Source organism: Heterodontus francisci, chromosome 36 (assembly GCF_036365525.1).
Source record: "Heterodontus francisci isolate sHetFra1 chromosome 36, sHetFra1.hap1, whole genome shotgun sequence".
In the NCBI taxonomy this organism is placed as follows: Eukaryota; Metazoa; Chordata; class Chondrichthyes; order Heterodontiformes; family Heterodontidae; genus Heterodontus; species Heterodontus francisci.
The window spans coordinates 422864-438173 of record NC_090406.1 but is presented as its reverse complement, the minus strand read 5'-3'; the positions used below and the strand labels follow the sequence as shown (position 1 = coordinate 438173).

The 15310-nt window shown below is 45.5% G+C and overlaps 1 protein-coding gene across 1 annotated transcript in view; it reads right to left on the bottom strand.

The window, feature by feature from the left end:
* The window catches only part of LOC137351495 (gamma-interferon-inducible lysosomal thiol reductase-like), a 61670-nt gene that overhangs the window by 22804 nt on the left and 23556 nt on the right, over nucleotides 1–15310 (bottom strand). The window contains exons 2-5 of the mRNA XM_068015944.1: nucleotides 14331–14510; nucleotides 7953–8027; nucleotides 4405–4500; nucleotides 2471–2623 (exon numbers count right to left, since the gene is read on the bottom strand). Of these exons, the coding sequence (XP_067872045.1) occupies nucleotides 2471–2623; nucleotides 4405–4500; nucleotides 7953–8027; nucleotides 14331–14510 (504 nt within the window). The remainder of the gene's footprint in view (nucleotides 1–2470; nucleotides 2624–4404; nucleotides 4501–7952; nucleotides 8028–14330; nucleotides 14511–15310) is intronic.

Here is a 15310-nt window from a genome sequence, read left to right as displayed (position 1 = left end):
GGGCAAGTGGATGAAATAACACAGTCATTGACCATAATACAGCAAGTTTCAGCATAATCATGGAAAAGGACAAAGATAAACCAGGTGTAAAAGTTGTAAAATTTGCCTTCCCCCAATTTAGAAAACTGAGAGGTGATCTGGCGAAAGTGGACTGGATACAGTTACTGGAAAGAAAATTAGTGGCAAACCAGTGGGAGGCATTCATAAACGAGATTCTAGAGTGTAGGCATGTCCCCACAAAGATAAAGGGTTTACGGACAAATCTAGAGCCCCCCCCCAACCCCGGTTATCCAGAAGCATAGAGTGTAAGTTAAAGCAGGAAAAGAAAGCTTATGATGATCACAAAAAACTAATACTTTAGAAAGCCTAGAGGAGTATAGAAAATGCAGGGGTCAAGTAAAGAAGGAAATGAGAAAAGCAAAGCGAGGACATGAAAAATTGGCAGGGAAAAATCAAGGAAAACCCAAAAGATGTTTTTTCAGTACATTAAGAGCAAGAGGATAACCAAAGAAAGGGTAGGGTCTATCAGATGTACAAGGGAATTTATGTGTGGATGCAGAAGATATGGGCAGGGTTCTCAATGAGTTTTTTGTCTTTCTTCACAAAAGAGAGGAATGATGCAGACATTGTAGTAAAAGAAGAGGAATGTGAAATATTAGATATGATAAGCATAATGAGAGGAAGTACTAGAGGGATAACATCCTTGAAAGTGGATAAATTGCCAGGGTTGGATGGATTGCATCCCAGGTTGTTAAAGGAAGCCAGGGAGGAAATAGCACTGAGGATCATCTTCAAATCCTCACTGGATACGGGCAAGGTGCCAGAGGATTGGAGATCTGTGAACGTGATACCATTGTTTAAAAAGGGTGCGAGGGATAGGCCAAATAACTATAGGCTGGTCAGTTTGACCTCGGCGGTGGGTAAATTATTAGAATCTATTCTGAAAGACAGGATAAACTGCCACTTAAAAAGGCATGGATTAATCAGGGATTTTAGTAAGGCATTTGACAAGGTTCCACGTGGCAGACTGGTCAGAAAAACAAAAGCCCATGGGAAATGTGGCAGATTGGATCCAAAATTGGCTCAGTGACAGAAAACAAAGGGTAGCAGTCGACGGATGGTTTTGTGAATGGAAAGCTGTTTCCAGTGGTGTTCTACAGGGCTCAGTGTTGGGTTCCTTGCTGTTTGTGGTATATATTAATGATTTGGACTTAAATGTGGGAGGCATGATTGGGAAATTTGCAGATGACACAAAAATTAGTCGTGTAGTTGATAGTGAAGAGGATAGCAGTAGACTCCAGAATGATATCAATGGTTTGGTTGAGTGGGCGGAAAAGTGGCAAATGGAATTCAATCCAGAAATGTGTGAGGTAATGCATTTGGGGAGAGAAAACAAAGCGAAAGAATACACAATAAACGGGAGAATATTGAGAGACCTTGGAGTGTATGTCCACAGGTCCCTGAAGATGTAGGACGGGTAGATAAAGTGAAGAAGGCATATGGAATGCTTTCCTTTATTGGCTGAGGTATAGAATACAAAAGCAGGGAGGTAATGCTGGAACTGTATTAAACGCTGGTTAGGCCACAGCTGGAGTACTGCGTACAGTTCTGGTCATCACATTACAGGAAGGACATAATTGCTCTGGAGAGAGTACAGAGGAGATTTACAAGCATGTTGCCAAGGCTTGAAAGTTGCAGCTATGAAGAAAGATTGGATCGGCTAGGGTTGTTTTCCTTAGAACAGAGGAGGCAGAAGGGTGACTTAACTGAGGTGTACAAAATTATGAGGGACCTAGATAGAGTAGACAGGAAAGATCTGTTTCCCCTAGCGGAGAGATCAATTACCAGGGGGCACAGATTTAAGGTGATTGCTGGAAGATTAGAGGGGACATGAGGAAAAGCCAGAGGGTGGTGGGTGTCTGAAATTCACTGCCAGGAATCCTCAACTCATTTAAGAGGTACCTGGACATGCACCTGAGGTGCTGTAACCTGCAAGGCTACAGACCAGGTACTGGAAGGTGGGATTAGATTGAATGGCTATATTTTCGGCCAGTGCAGACACGGTGGGCTGAATGGCCTTTTTCTTTGTCGTAATTTTTCTATGGTTCTAAATCTAGGGGGATTGGGGGTGGGGGGGGGGGGTGCAGGTGGGAAGGTGTGGCGTCAGCTGGGGGGCAGGGGAAGTAGGCATTCGGAGGAGGGCAAAGTTTGGGAGCGGCAGGGAGAGTGGGATAATGTGATGGGGTGGTGGGAGGGGGGAGTAACAGAGCGTGAATGTTGGGCCAACAAAAGGGGGAAAAAAAAAGCGTCTGGGGAATGTCTGAAAAGGGATTTCTGTAAAATGAGACCTAAAATTGGAAAATGTAATTTCTTCACCCTGTTGCCACGTCTGAGACACGTGAAAATATGCAGCCATTGTTACAAGTTCGATATGTTGCCTTCTTGAGCAGGGTGCATCTTTCCTTCTTACCCCATTGACCAGGATCCAGGGAACATATTCATGCGGTGGGTTTAGTGCTCTGGTTAGTTCTGCATTCTGGTGCATCAGTTTGTTTCCTAGGTCACCGTTAACACAGTTTTCAACATTGGTCCAGGAGACTTTGGGCTCGTAGACCTGAAGGCACTGCAGAGATCAAATGGTAGAGCTGTAACTTTGAAACTATGCTCTATACGAAAAGAATGGCAGCTTCCTTCACAAAGTGCAAACAGTTTCCTCTTGCATAGACAGTGTTATGACAGGGAGAGACCCGTCAAGGCTCCATTTTCAGACAACAAACTGAGGCCTGGGACAGATCAGTTCCAACACCAATTTCTGCTGCTTACACTCCATTAATCAATTCAAGAACATGACCAGCAGTGACATGGAGCAACTAGCTAATGTGGTACTGGATCAGGAAGCTGCACTGACCAACCAGAAGCTCAATGCATGAATGTTCTGGGTGAAAGGGGAAGCACTGTGACCGAAACCTTTAATGCAGAACTGAGGAGGAAGTTGAATGTAGTCACAGAACATCTTGGGATAGATTTTCTGTAAAACTTCCCCAACCTCCCATCGTAACTGGACAGAAATAGTTAACATTGATCTTCCAAAGTTCAAGGAGATCTGAAGAACCCGACGGATAGCAGGAGATGGTGCAGGGAGAGATTGCAGAGGGAGGTGGAGGAAGGACCAAGATTTCCTGGTGCTAAGTGTTTTGCTTCTTTTGCACTCCATCAGTTAAAATTTCAGTCTGTCTGCATAGAGGGAGCTAGCTCAGAACAGCAGTGACAGAACACTGAGCTCCCACAGTAACCTCAAGAAATTCACCTGCAAGCCATTAAAAATTACTCCTTGACCTTTTCAATCCCCCAAATACTTTAACTCTTCATTGAATCATACAAAACCATTCAGCCGATCATGCCTGTACTTTTGTTCTAATGCTAATCTTCATCCTTCCAGTAATCTACACACTGACTCCCAACCTTCCATATTTTATTTATTTAGTGATACAGCACTGAAACAGGCCCTTCAGGCCACCGAGTCTGTGCCAACCATCAACCACCCATTTATACTAATGCTACATTAATCCCATTACCCTCTCACATCCCCACCTTCCCCCTACCACCTACCTACACTAGGGGCAATTTACAATGGCCAATTTACCTATTAACCTGCAAGTCTTTGGCTGTGGGAGGAAACCGGAGCACCCAGCGGAAACCCACGCGATCACAGGGAGAACTTGCAAACTCCGCACAGGCTGTACCCGGAACCGAACCCGGATCACTGGAGCTGCGAGGCTGCGGTGCTAACCACTGCGCCGCCCATGAACTGACCTTCCCCACCATCTACATCTTGCTGAGTCTCCAGCACCCTGACATCCGGTATAAGTACCTTGCTTTGCAATCCCTTCATCTCAGACCTTGTCCAAACATTGCCCAGTCTACACCTTTATCTCAACACTGGACTCCTGACTAAAACGGAATGGAACAAACAGTTGAATTTCTTCTGCAATGCTGCCACACTTTTTCTCAACTTCAGAGGCCTCCAAGAAAAGGTAAAATAGTCAAATCTGACCATGGTTTTAGTCCATCTCTTCTCCATGCTCCCTACCACCAATGCAGAAAATACTCAGCAGGTCTGGCAGCATCTGTGGAGTGAGAAACAAAGTTAACGTTTTAGGTCGATGACCTTTAAAAGTAGCTAAGATAGCAGCTATTTCACCAAATGAGAAGCTGTGGATTCAAGTCCCACTCTGAACCTTCAGCCCATAATCTTGGTCAACAGTTCAATGTAGTGCCACATTTTCCTTTGGAGATGTTATTTCTATCAAGGTGCCATAGCAGGGAGCTCTCCCAGTATCCTGGCAGGGTGATCCCGCTATGCCTAACCATATGCAACCGTGGTGGCTTTGCTCGGGCACTCACCAGTTGAGCAGCTGTAATCACATTGTCTGCCGATTCCATACAGAAAATAATCGGGAAATACCGTGCAGGGTCCTGGAGGGTGTGCATCAGGCAGGTCTGTAAATCAAACAAAAAGAAACAGCAATAATTCAATTATCATACAGATCAGCAGTGATTCCAGGACTGGGGGAAACTGAACACAAGATGGTGACTAGCAGAGTGCAGTATTCCTGGGGGAGGCCAGGTTAATGGGCCTACTGGCATCTGCTTAGGAATGTGACTACATTAGAGTAAGAGTACTGGGTGGGACAAGACTTTGTAGCAGATTGAGGCACAAAGTAGTCCCACAGCACGAAATCTAGGTTAAAGTTCAATTCTCAGTTCTGAATAAACTAAAATTAATTCAGTTGAATTCAAGATGAGGTCTGTTCATGTTAAAGACTTTTGTTGATTTGAGTTAACCAATCACAGATTATTAAGGGACCCTAAAGCACTTTCCACAACAACTTGCATTTATATAGCACCTTAATGCAGTAAAACATGCTAGGGTGCTTCACGGGAGTTTTACTGAATTAAAATGCAAGTTGTTGTGGAAAGTGCTTTAGGGTCCCTTAATAATCTGTGATTGGTTAACTCAAATCAACAAAAGTCTTTAACATGAACAGACCTCATCTTGAATTCAACTGAATTAATTTTAGTTTATAAAGGTCACATAAGGAGATATTAAGACATGTGGTCAAATGCTTGGACAAAGAGGTAGGTTTTATGGAGCATCTTAAAAAGGAGGAAAATGAGGTGGAGAGGTAAATGGAGGGAATTCCAGAGTTTGAAGCCCAAGCAGCTGAAAGCACAGCTGCCAATGGTGCAGTGATTAAAATTGGCGTACACAGGAGGCCCAAATTGAAGGAGTAAAGAAATCTCAGAGGGTTGTAGGGCTGGAGGAGGTTACAGAGACAGGGAGGGGTGAGGCCATGGAGAGATTTGAAAATAAGGATGAGAATTTTAAATTCAAGGTGTTGCTGGACCAACGAACAATGTAGGTCAACGAGTACAGGGGTAATGGTGAACAGGACTTGGTGCGCGTTAGGATATGGGCAACGGAGCTTTGGATGAGCTGAGATTTATGGAGCATGGAAGGTAGGAGGCCAGCCAAGAGAGCACTGGAATAGTCAAGTTTGGAGGGGACAAAGGCATGGATGAGGGTTTCAGCAACAGATGAGCTGAGGCAGGGGTGAAGTTGAGCAAGGTTAAACTGAGTGAATTACTCTTTCGGAGAGCCAGTGCAGACATGATGGGCTGAATGGCCTTCTGCACTAACAATTCTGAGAATCTGGGAGGGGAAATTGGGTCAGAAGTGCAGCTTAAAGTTAAATAGGACACCAAGAGCACGAGCAAACTGGTTCTGCCTCAGGCATCAGGGAACAGAGTTTGTAGCGGAATACTATGATGATTGGTCCCGACTCCTGAAAAAGAAATCTTATCTGGGTCCTGATCCCACACAAGTCTTACAGTGCGCCCTCCAGCACCATCTTAAAGGAGGTGGCTTCCTGAGGCTGCAGGCCCAATCAGATGGCCTGCAGCTGGGGACAGCAAGTAGCCCCACCAGGAGAGGTGTGCACTGCTCAGGTAGAAAGCAAATCTCCTTGCACTTGTAGAAGACGAGGCTGGAGAAGACAGTTTGTAGTGGAGAAGAAAAGCAGGGGGTTACGCTGCAATAAGCAGCAGTCTTGGCAGAGGACAGCAGGGCCCAATAGTGCTTTATGTGGTCTAATCAGATTTGATGAATGGCCAAACTAGTTGTTAATCATGAACATTCATGTTTGTGTCCCGGCATTTAAGGGAGTGGAGATGAGGCCATACCAAGGAGGAACAGCCAGGACGAGAGAGAGAGTTAAGGTTTTAATGAGAATTAGGGCAAAGGTGATGAGGGTGTGGTTCAGCAGATCAGTAGCTGCAGAAATTCCATGGTACAGAGGACCAAAGGCTAGGCAGTTAGGATTTTGAAATTGCAGTTGTAAGTGACTCAAAGTTTTTTCTAGGGGTGGACACAGAATGAAGTGGTGGTGGGAGGAGGAAGAGGATGTGGATGGAGAACGATACAAGGAAATGATTGGAGATGGTCTTATGTAATTGATACTATGTGTAGTGAAGCCACATGAGATGGCAAAGTCAAAGAGGTAGCCATAAATATGGGTTGGGGAGTTTACTTGGAGGGAGAGATTGAGGGAGGATAGGATAACAGTAAATTCATAGGAGAGAGAGCGTGATGAGTGAGATGGAAGTTGAAATTAGAGAATGAGACGTCACTCAGCATAGAGGCTGAGAGAGAAAAGCAGTGAAAATATCTTGGTGAGAAAATGGTCATGATACTTGGGCAGGCAGTAGAAGACAAGGATTTTAAATGAAGCGAGACAGAGACAGAGACAGACAGAGACAGACAGAGACAGAGAGAGACAGAGAGAGACAGAGAGAGACAGAGACAGAGACAGAGACAGAGACAGAGACAGAGACAGAGACAGAGACAGACACAGAGACAGACACAGAGACAGACACAGAGACAGACACAGAGAGAGACACAGAGAGAGAGACACAGAGAGAGAGACACAGAGAGAGAGACACAGAGAGAGAGACACAGAGAGAGAGACACAGAGAGAGAGACACAGAGAGAGAGAGAGACACAGAGAGAGAGAGAGACACAGAGAGAGAGAGAGACACAGAGAGAGAGAGAGACACAGAGAGAGAGAGAGACACAGAGAGAGAGAGAGACACAGAGAGAGAGAGAGACACAGAGAGAGAGAGAGACACAGAGAGAGAGAGAGACACAGAGAGAGAGAGAGACACAGAGAGAGAGAGAGACACAGAGAGAGAGAGAGACACAGAGAGAGAGAGAGACACAGAGAGAGAGAGAGACACAGAGAGAGAGAGAGACACAGAGAGAGAGAGACAGACACAGAGAGAGAGACAGACACAGAGAGAGAGACAGACACAGAGAGAGAGACAGACACAGAGAGAGAGACAGACACAGAGAGAGAGACAGACACAGAGAGAGAGACAGACACAGAGAGAGAGACAGACACAGAGAGAGAGACAGACACAGAGAGAGAGACAGACACAGAGAGAGAGACAGACACAGAGAGAGACAGACACAGAGAGAGACAGACACAGAGAGAGACAGACACAGAGAGAGACAGACACAGAGAGAGACAGACCACTGGCAGAGACCACAAGGTCAGTGCTGGGAGAGAGTGGGTGGGATGGGGAAGATGATTGGAAAGATTAGCTCCCAGCTGGCCCAAGGGCAGGGAGTAGGATGGGACATAGGGTTACTGCTCATAAGGAGGCAGCGATGAAATGCCTCAATAGGCCCTTTGGAGGATGCCAAGGGATGGACTTGGATTTGGAGGTATAAATGAAGTTAGAGTCTTTTCCAATTTAAATCACATGGGAAACCTGGGAGGATGAAGAGGATGTTAAAGAAAGCAACTGATTCCAATTGTTAAGGAGATTAGAGGTGAGGATTTTCGCAATGATCACATGAACCTCAGTACCTGCTCAGGTTTGGCACGCACCTCAATCATGTTTCCGGTACATTCCTGCACTCCATGTTGACAGTTGAAAATCCACTTGCCACTTTCATTTCTCTCCTACAAGAGATGGTAACCAAATATTTGAGGATTAAAAGGGAACGTGGCAGTCAGAGTCTCTCCAGCAGGGATTGGGCCCACTTCAGTGCCATTCACAGGCTCTTTGCTACTCAATAAAAGGTCACAGCAAAAGTTTCAGCCACATCTAGTCTTCAGCTGTTCATTTTGTCAAACAAGGTTCATTGCAGAAAGCAGAACATCGAGCTCAGATGCTAATTCACTCTCCAAGTACACTGGCAGATGGAGGGCACTGGGAACTCTGTCCAACTGAAGCATTGCTTCCACCCCTCTGTATCCCAGCTGAAATAAAGGCCAACGCTCCATTGGCCTCTTTGATTGCTTGTACTTGCCCACCAGCTTTTAGTGATTTGTGTACTAAATCTCTCTTTGCTCCTGAGTCCCTAGTCTCTCATTATTTAAGAATAAAGTGAAAGGCCAGTCTAGAAAAGGCTGAAAGAGGTTCTAATGTTTCAAAGCAGAAGTTGAGTTAAAAAAAATCCCTTGCACAGAAATGCAGAAGTGGCAAGTGTGGGTTAAACACAGCTCTGCAATGGCACCAGTCAATATGGCTCGTCTAAGTACAGCACTTACATTTGTCACTACTTCGTGTGACCAGTCAACATTTCCAAAATCAGCAAAATGTCATATAAATCAAGGAGGATTTTGTGGTCTCCACTTCTCTTCACTTTCAGATTGAGAAATCTAACATTGCATTTCACTAGAGAACAAAGAACAATACAGCACAAGAACAGGCCATTTGGCCCTCCAAGCCTGCCCCGATCTTGATGCCTGCCTAAACTAAAACCTTCTGCACTTCCGGGGACCGTATCCCTCTATTCCCATCCTATTCATGTATTTGTCAAGATGCCTCTTAAACGTTGCTATCGTACCTGCTTCCACCACCTCCCCTGGCAGCAAGTTCCAGGCACTCACCACCCTCTGTGTAAAGAACTTGCCTCGCACATCCCCTCTAAACTTTGCCCCTCTCACCTTAAACCTATGTTCCCTCGTAACTGTTTCTTCCACCCTGGGAAAAAGCTTCTGACTATCCACTCTGTCCATGCCGCTCATAACTTTGTAAACCTCGATCATGTGCCCCTCCACCTCCGTCGTTCCAGTGAAAACAATCAGAGTTTATCCAACCTCTCCTCATAGCTAATGCCCTCTGGACCAGGCAACGTCCTGGTAAACCTCTTCTGTACCCTCTCCAAAGCCTCCATGTCCTTCTGGTAGTGTGGCGACCAGAATTGCACGCAATATTCTAAGTGTGGCCTAACTAAAGTTCTGTACAGCTGCAGCATGACTTGCCAATTTTTATACTCGATGCCCCGACCGATGAAGGCAAGCATGCCGTATGCCTTCTTGACTACCTTATCCACCTGTGTTGCCACTTTGTGACCTGTGGACCTGTACGCCCAGATCTCTCTGCCTATCAATACTCCTAAGGGTTCTGCCATTTACTGTATACTTCCCACCTGTATTAGATCTTCCAAAATGCATTACCTCACATTTGTCCGGATTAAACACCATCTGCCATTTCTCCGCCCAAGTCTCCAACCGATCTATATCCTGCTGTATCCTCTGACAATCCTCATCACTATCCGCAACTCCACCAACCTTTGTGTCGTCCGCAAACTTACTAATCAGACCAGCTACATTTTCCTCCAAATCATTTATATATACTACAAAGAGCAAAGGTCCCATCACTGATCCCTGCGGAACACCACTAGTCACATCCCTCCATTCAGAAGAGCACCCTTCCACTGCTACCCTCTGTCTTCTATGACAGAGCCAGTTCTGTATCCATCTTGCCAGCTCACCTCTGATCCCGTGTGACTTCACCTTTTGTACCAGTCTGCCATGAGGTACCTTGTCAAAGGCTTTACTGAAATCAATGTAAAGAACATCCACTGCCCTTCCTTCATCAATCACCTTTGTCACTTCCTCACAAAACTCAATCAAATTAGTGAGACATGACCTCCCCTTCACAAAACCATGCGGCCTCTCGCTAATAAGTTTGTTTGTTTCCAAATGGGAGTAAATCCTGTCCCGAAGAATCCTCTCTAATAGTTTCCCTACCACTGACGTAAGGCTCACCGGCCTATAATTTCCTGGATTATCCTTGCTACCCTTCTTAAACAAAGGAACAACATTGGCTATTCTCCAGTCCTCTGGGACCTCACCTGTAGCCAATGAGGATGCAAAGATTTCTGTCAAGGCCCCAGCAATTTCTTCCCTTGCCTCCCTTAGTATTCTGGGGTAGATCCCATCAGGCCCTGGGGACTTATCTACCTTAATGCTTTGCAAGACACCCAACACCTCCTCCTTTTTGATAATGAGATGACTGAGACTATCAACACTCCCTTCCCCAGGCTCATCATCCACCAAGTCCTTCTCTTTGGTGAATACTGATGCAAAGTACTCATTTAGTACCTCGCCCATTTCCTCTGGCTCCACACATAGATTCCCTTCTCTGTCCTTGAGTGGGCCAACCCTTTCCCTAGTTACCCTCTTGCTCTTTATATATGTATAAAAAGCCTTGGGATTATCCTTAACCCTGTTTGCCAATGACTTTTCATGACCCCTTTTTGCCCTCCTGACTCCTTGCTTAAGTTCCTTTCTACTGTTTTTATATTAGAACATAGAACATAACAGCACAGTACAGGCCCTTCGGCCCTCGATGTTGCGCCGACCTGTGAAACCATCTGACCTAAACTATTCCATTTTCATCCATATGTCTATCCAATGACCACTTAAATGCCCTTCAAGTTAGCGAGTCTACTACTGTTGCAGGCAGGGCGTTCCATGCCCCTACTACTCTCCGAGTAAAAAAACTACCTCTGACATCTGTCCTATATCTATCACGCCTCAACTTAAAGCTATGTCCCCTCGTGTTTGCCATCACCATCCGAGGAAAAAGACTCACTATCCACCCTATCTAACCCTCTGATTATCTTATATGTCTCTATTAAGTCACCTCTCCTCCTCCTTCTCTCCAACGAAAACAACCTCAAGTCCCTCAGCCTTTCCTCGTAAGACCTTCCCTCCATACCAGGCAACATCCTAGTAAATCTCCTCTGCACCCTTTCCAAAGCTTCCGCATCCTTCCTATAATGCGGTGACCAGAACTGCACGCAATACTCCAGGTGCGGCCGCACCAGAGTTCTGTACAGCTGCAGCATGACCTCGTGGCTCCGAAACTCGATCCCCCTACTAATAAAAGCTAACACACCATATGCCTTCTTAACAGCCCTATTAACCTGGGTGGCAACCTTCAGGGATTTATGTACCTGGACACCAAGATCTCTCTGCTCATCTACACTACCAAGAATCTTCCCATTAGCCCAGTACTCTGCATTCCTGTTACTCCTTCCAAAGTGAATCACCTCACACTTTTCCGCATTAAACTCCATTTGCCATCTCTTAGCCCAGCTCTGCAGCCTATGTCCCTCTGTACCCTAAAACATCCTTCGGCACTATCCACAACTCCACCGATCTTCGTATCATCCGCAAATTTACTAACCCACCCTTCCACACCCTCATCCAGGTCATTTATAAAAATGACAAACAGCAGTGGCCCCAAAACAGATCCTTGCGGTCCACCACTAGTAACTAAACTCCAGGATGAACATTTGCCATCAACCACCACCCTCTGTCTTCTTTCAGCTCGCCAATTTCTGATCCAAAGCTCTAAATCACCTTCAACCCCATACTTCCGTATTTTCTGCAATAGCCTACCGTGGGGAACCTTATTCCTCAAGGGATTCGTCTGTTCCTAGCCTTCCAGCCCTTACGAATGCTTCCTTTTTCTTTTTGACTAGGCTCACAATATCCCACGTTATCCAAGGTTCCTGAAACTTGCCAAACTTATCCTTCTTCCTCACAGGAACATGCTGGTCCTGGATTCTAATCAACTGCTGCCTGCAACAGTAGTAGACTCGCCAACTTAAGGGCATTTAAGTGGTCATTGGATAGACATATGGATGAAAATGGACTCGTGTAGGTCAGATGGTTTCACAGGTCGGCGCAACATCGAGGGCCGAAGGGACTGTACTGCGCTGTAATGTTCTAATTCTAATTTTATCCAATCTCTCTTTATAACTCAAGCCCTCCAAACCAGGCAACATCCTTGTGAATCTTTTCTGCACCCCCTCTAGATTAATCACATCTTTCCTGTAGTGCGGTGACCAGAACTGCACACAGTACTCCAAATACGGCCTCACCAACGTTATGTACAACTCTAACATGACGTCCCAACTCTTGTACTCAATGCCTCGGCCGATGAAGGCAAGCATGCCATGCACCTTCTTCACCACCCTGTCTACCTGTGTTGCCACTTACAGGGAATTATATACTTGCACCCCAAGGTGTCTCTGCTCAACAACACTCCCCAGGGTTCTGCCATTCACTGTATATGTCCTGCCCTGGTTTAACTTCCCAAAATGCATCACTTCACACTTGTCTGCGTTAAATTCCATTTGCCAATCCCTTGCCCACTTTCCCAGTTGATCTATATCCTGTTTTAACCTTAGACAACCTTCTTCACTGTCCACTATACCACCAATTTTGGGGTCATCTGCAAACTTACTAATCATACCCCCTACATTCACATCCAAGTCATTAATATATATGACAAACAGAGGGCCCAGCACTGATCCCTGCGGCACACCACTGGTCACCGGCCTCCAATCTGAAAAACAACCCTCCACTACCACCCTCTGCCTCCTATCACCAAGCCAATTTTGTATCCAATTGGCTAGCTCACCCTGGATCCCATGTGTTCAAACCTTCTGGACCAGCCTACCATGCAGGACTTGTCAAAGGCCTTGCTAAAGTCCATGTAGACAATGTCCATTGCCCTGCCCTCATCAATCCTCTTGGTCACCTCCTCAAAAACTCAATCCAATTTGAGAGACATTATTTCCCACGCACAAAGCCATGCTGACTATCCCTAATCAGACCTTGCCTTTCCAAATGCATATAAATCCTGTCTCTCAAAATCCCTTCCAATAACTTTCCCACCACTGATGTAAGGCTCACCGGCCTGTGGTTCCTTGGCTTATCCCTGCTGCCCTTCTTAAATAAAGGCACAACATTAGCTATCCTCCAATCTTCCAGTCCCTCACCCGTGGCTAACGAGGATACAAAAATCTCTGCCAGGGCCCCAGCAATCTCCTCCCTTGCTTCCCATAGAATCCTAGGATACATCTGGTCAGGTCCTGGGGATTTATCCACCTTTAACGTGTTTCAAAACCTCCAACACCTCCTCCTTTGTAATATTGATATGCTCCAGGATATCATTGTTTCCTCCCTTGAACTCACTAGTTCAATTGGAGGAAATTTCTGCTCATCCAGTACTGGATGTTGGATAAGCAATCTGATAATTTAGCAACAGTGGAGGAGAGCTGGCAGTGAGGTACAGCTGGGTGTTCTCAGTGTACATGTGAAAACTAACAGTGTGCTTTCAGACGATGTCGCTGAGGGGCAGCATGTAGATGAGAAATAAGAAGGCCAAGGATAGATCCGACAGGGACACCAAAGGTAACGGTGCAGGAGTGTGAAGAGAAGCCATTGCAAGTGATTCACCAACTACAATTAGATAAGAATGGAACCAGAATGGGCTCCTTCAATAAATCTTAGTGGACCAAACACATAGCATTCTTCACTAACTTACAAAAATATAAATCCAACCTCAATTACTGGGGAATGTTTAACCACAATTTCTGCTGAATTCAAGTCTCCATTTTTTTTTTGGATTGAACAGTGGCGCAGTGGTTAGCACCGCAGCCTCACAGCTCCAGGGACCCGGGTTCGATTCTGGGTACTGCCTGTGCGGAGTTTGCAAGTTCTCCCTGTGTCTGCGTGGGTTTTCTCCGGGTGCTCCGGTTTCCTCCCACAAGCCAAAAGACTTGCAGGTTGGTAGGTAAATTGGCCATTATAAATTGTCACTAGTATAGGTAGGTGGTAGGGAAATACAGGGACAGGTGGGGATGTTTGGTAGGAATGTAGGATTAGTATAAATGGGTGGTTGATGGTCGGCACAGACTCGGTGGGCCGAAGGGCCTGTTTCAGTGCTGTATCTCTAATCTAATCTAATTCAGATTCTACAGAAACTGAAATTGCAAGTTATTGGACGAGCCACATGATCCTGACTTCATCTTCCCCTTCCTCAGCCAGCCTGTCCATCATGGTTGTTGTTCACTTGTCTTCATCTCCCTGCCCCTCCCAAACCCTCCTTGGCCTACCTGCCTCACCTTTGACCTCTCCCCTTTGAGCACTGCTACAAGTATTGATGTACTTTACCACAGCATTTCCATATGGGACGAGAGTGACGTTCATTATGTCATTCAGCATCAGCCAGGTGGGATAAAGCTGAAAGACGAGAAAGCTACGACATGCTCCACATAGACTCTCATAGTACAAGCTGATCACAACGGGCTCAACATTCTTCTTCAGCATGTACTCTAAGCATTGATGTTCCACCTAGGAGAAACAGAAAGACAAAAAGCTGTTTAACAGTTGTTTAATTCACATGTTATCCATAAGAACAGGTGGGTTTTTTTCGCTACTCCAGCCTGCTCTGCCATTCAATTAGATCAAGGCTGAACTGTTCCCAACTCCATTTATCTGTCTTTGCTCCAGATCCTTTGACACACTCACCTAACAAAAACCTATCAACCTCAATCTTGAAAGTTCCAACTGACTCCCTGCATCCACAACCTTTTGGAGGAAAGAGATTCCAGATTTTCATTATCCTTTGTGTGAAAAGTCCTTCCTGATTTAACCCCAGAATTGCTTAGCTCTAATTTTAAGATTGTGCCGCCTTGTTCTGGACTCTCTCACGAGGGTAAATAGTTTCTCTCTAATTATTTTGTCATTTTAAAAGCCTTGATCAGATCACCACCCCTCAGCCTTCTAAATTCAAGTGAATACAAGTTACATAGGATTACATAGAATATACAGCACAGAAACAGGCCATTCGACCCAACTAGTCCATGTCAATATTTATGCTCCACTTGAGCCTCCCCTCATCTTTCCTCATCTAACATCATCAGCTTAACCCTCTATTCCCTTCTCCAGCTTCCCCTTAAATGCATCAATACTATTCACTTCAACTACTCCTGTGGTAACAAGTTCCACATTCTCACCAGTCTTTGGGTAGAGAAGATTCTTCTGAATTCCTTGGTGACTATCTTATATTGATGGCCTCTAGTTCTGCTCTTCCCCACAAGTGGAAACATTCTCTCTGTATCCATTAGATCATCCCTCAGTCTTCTTCCTCC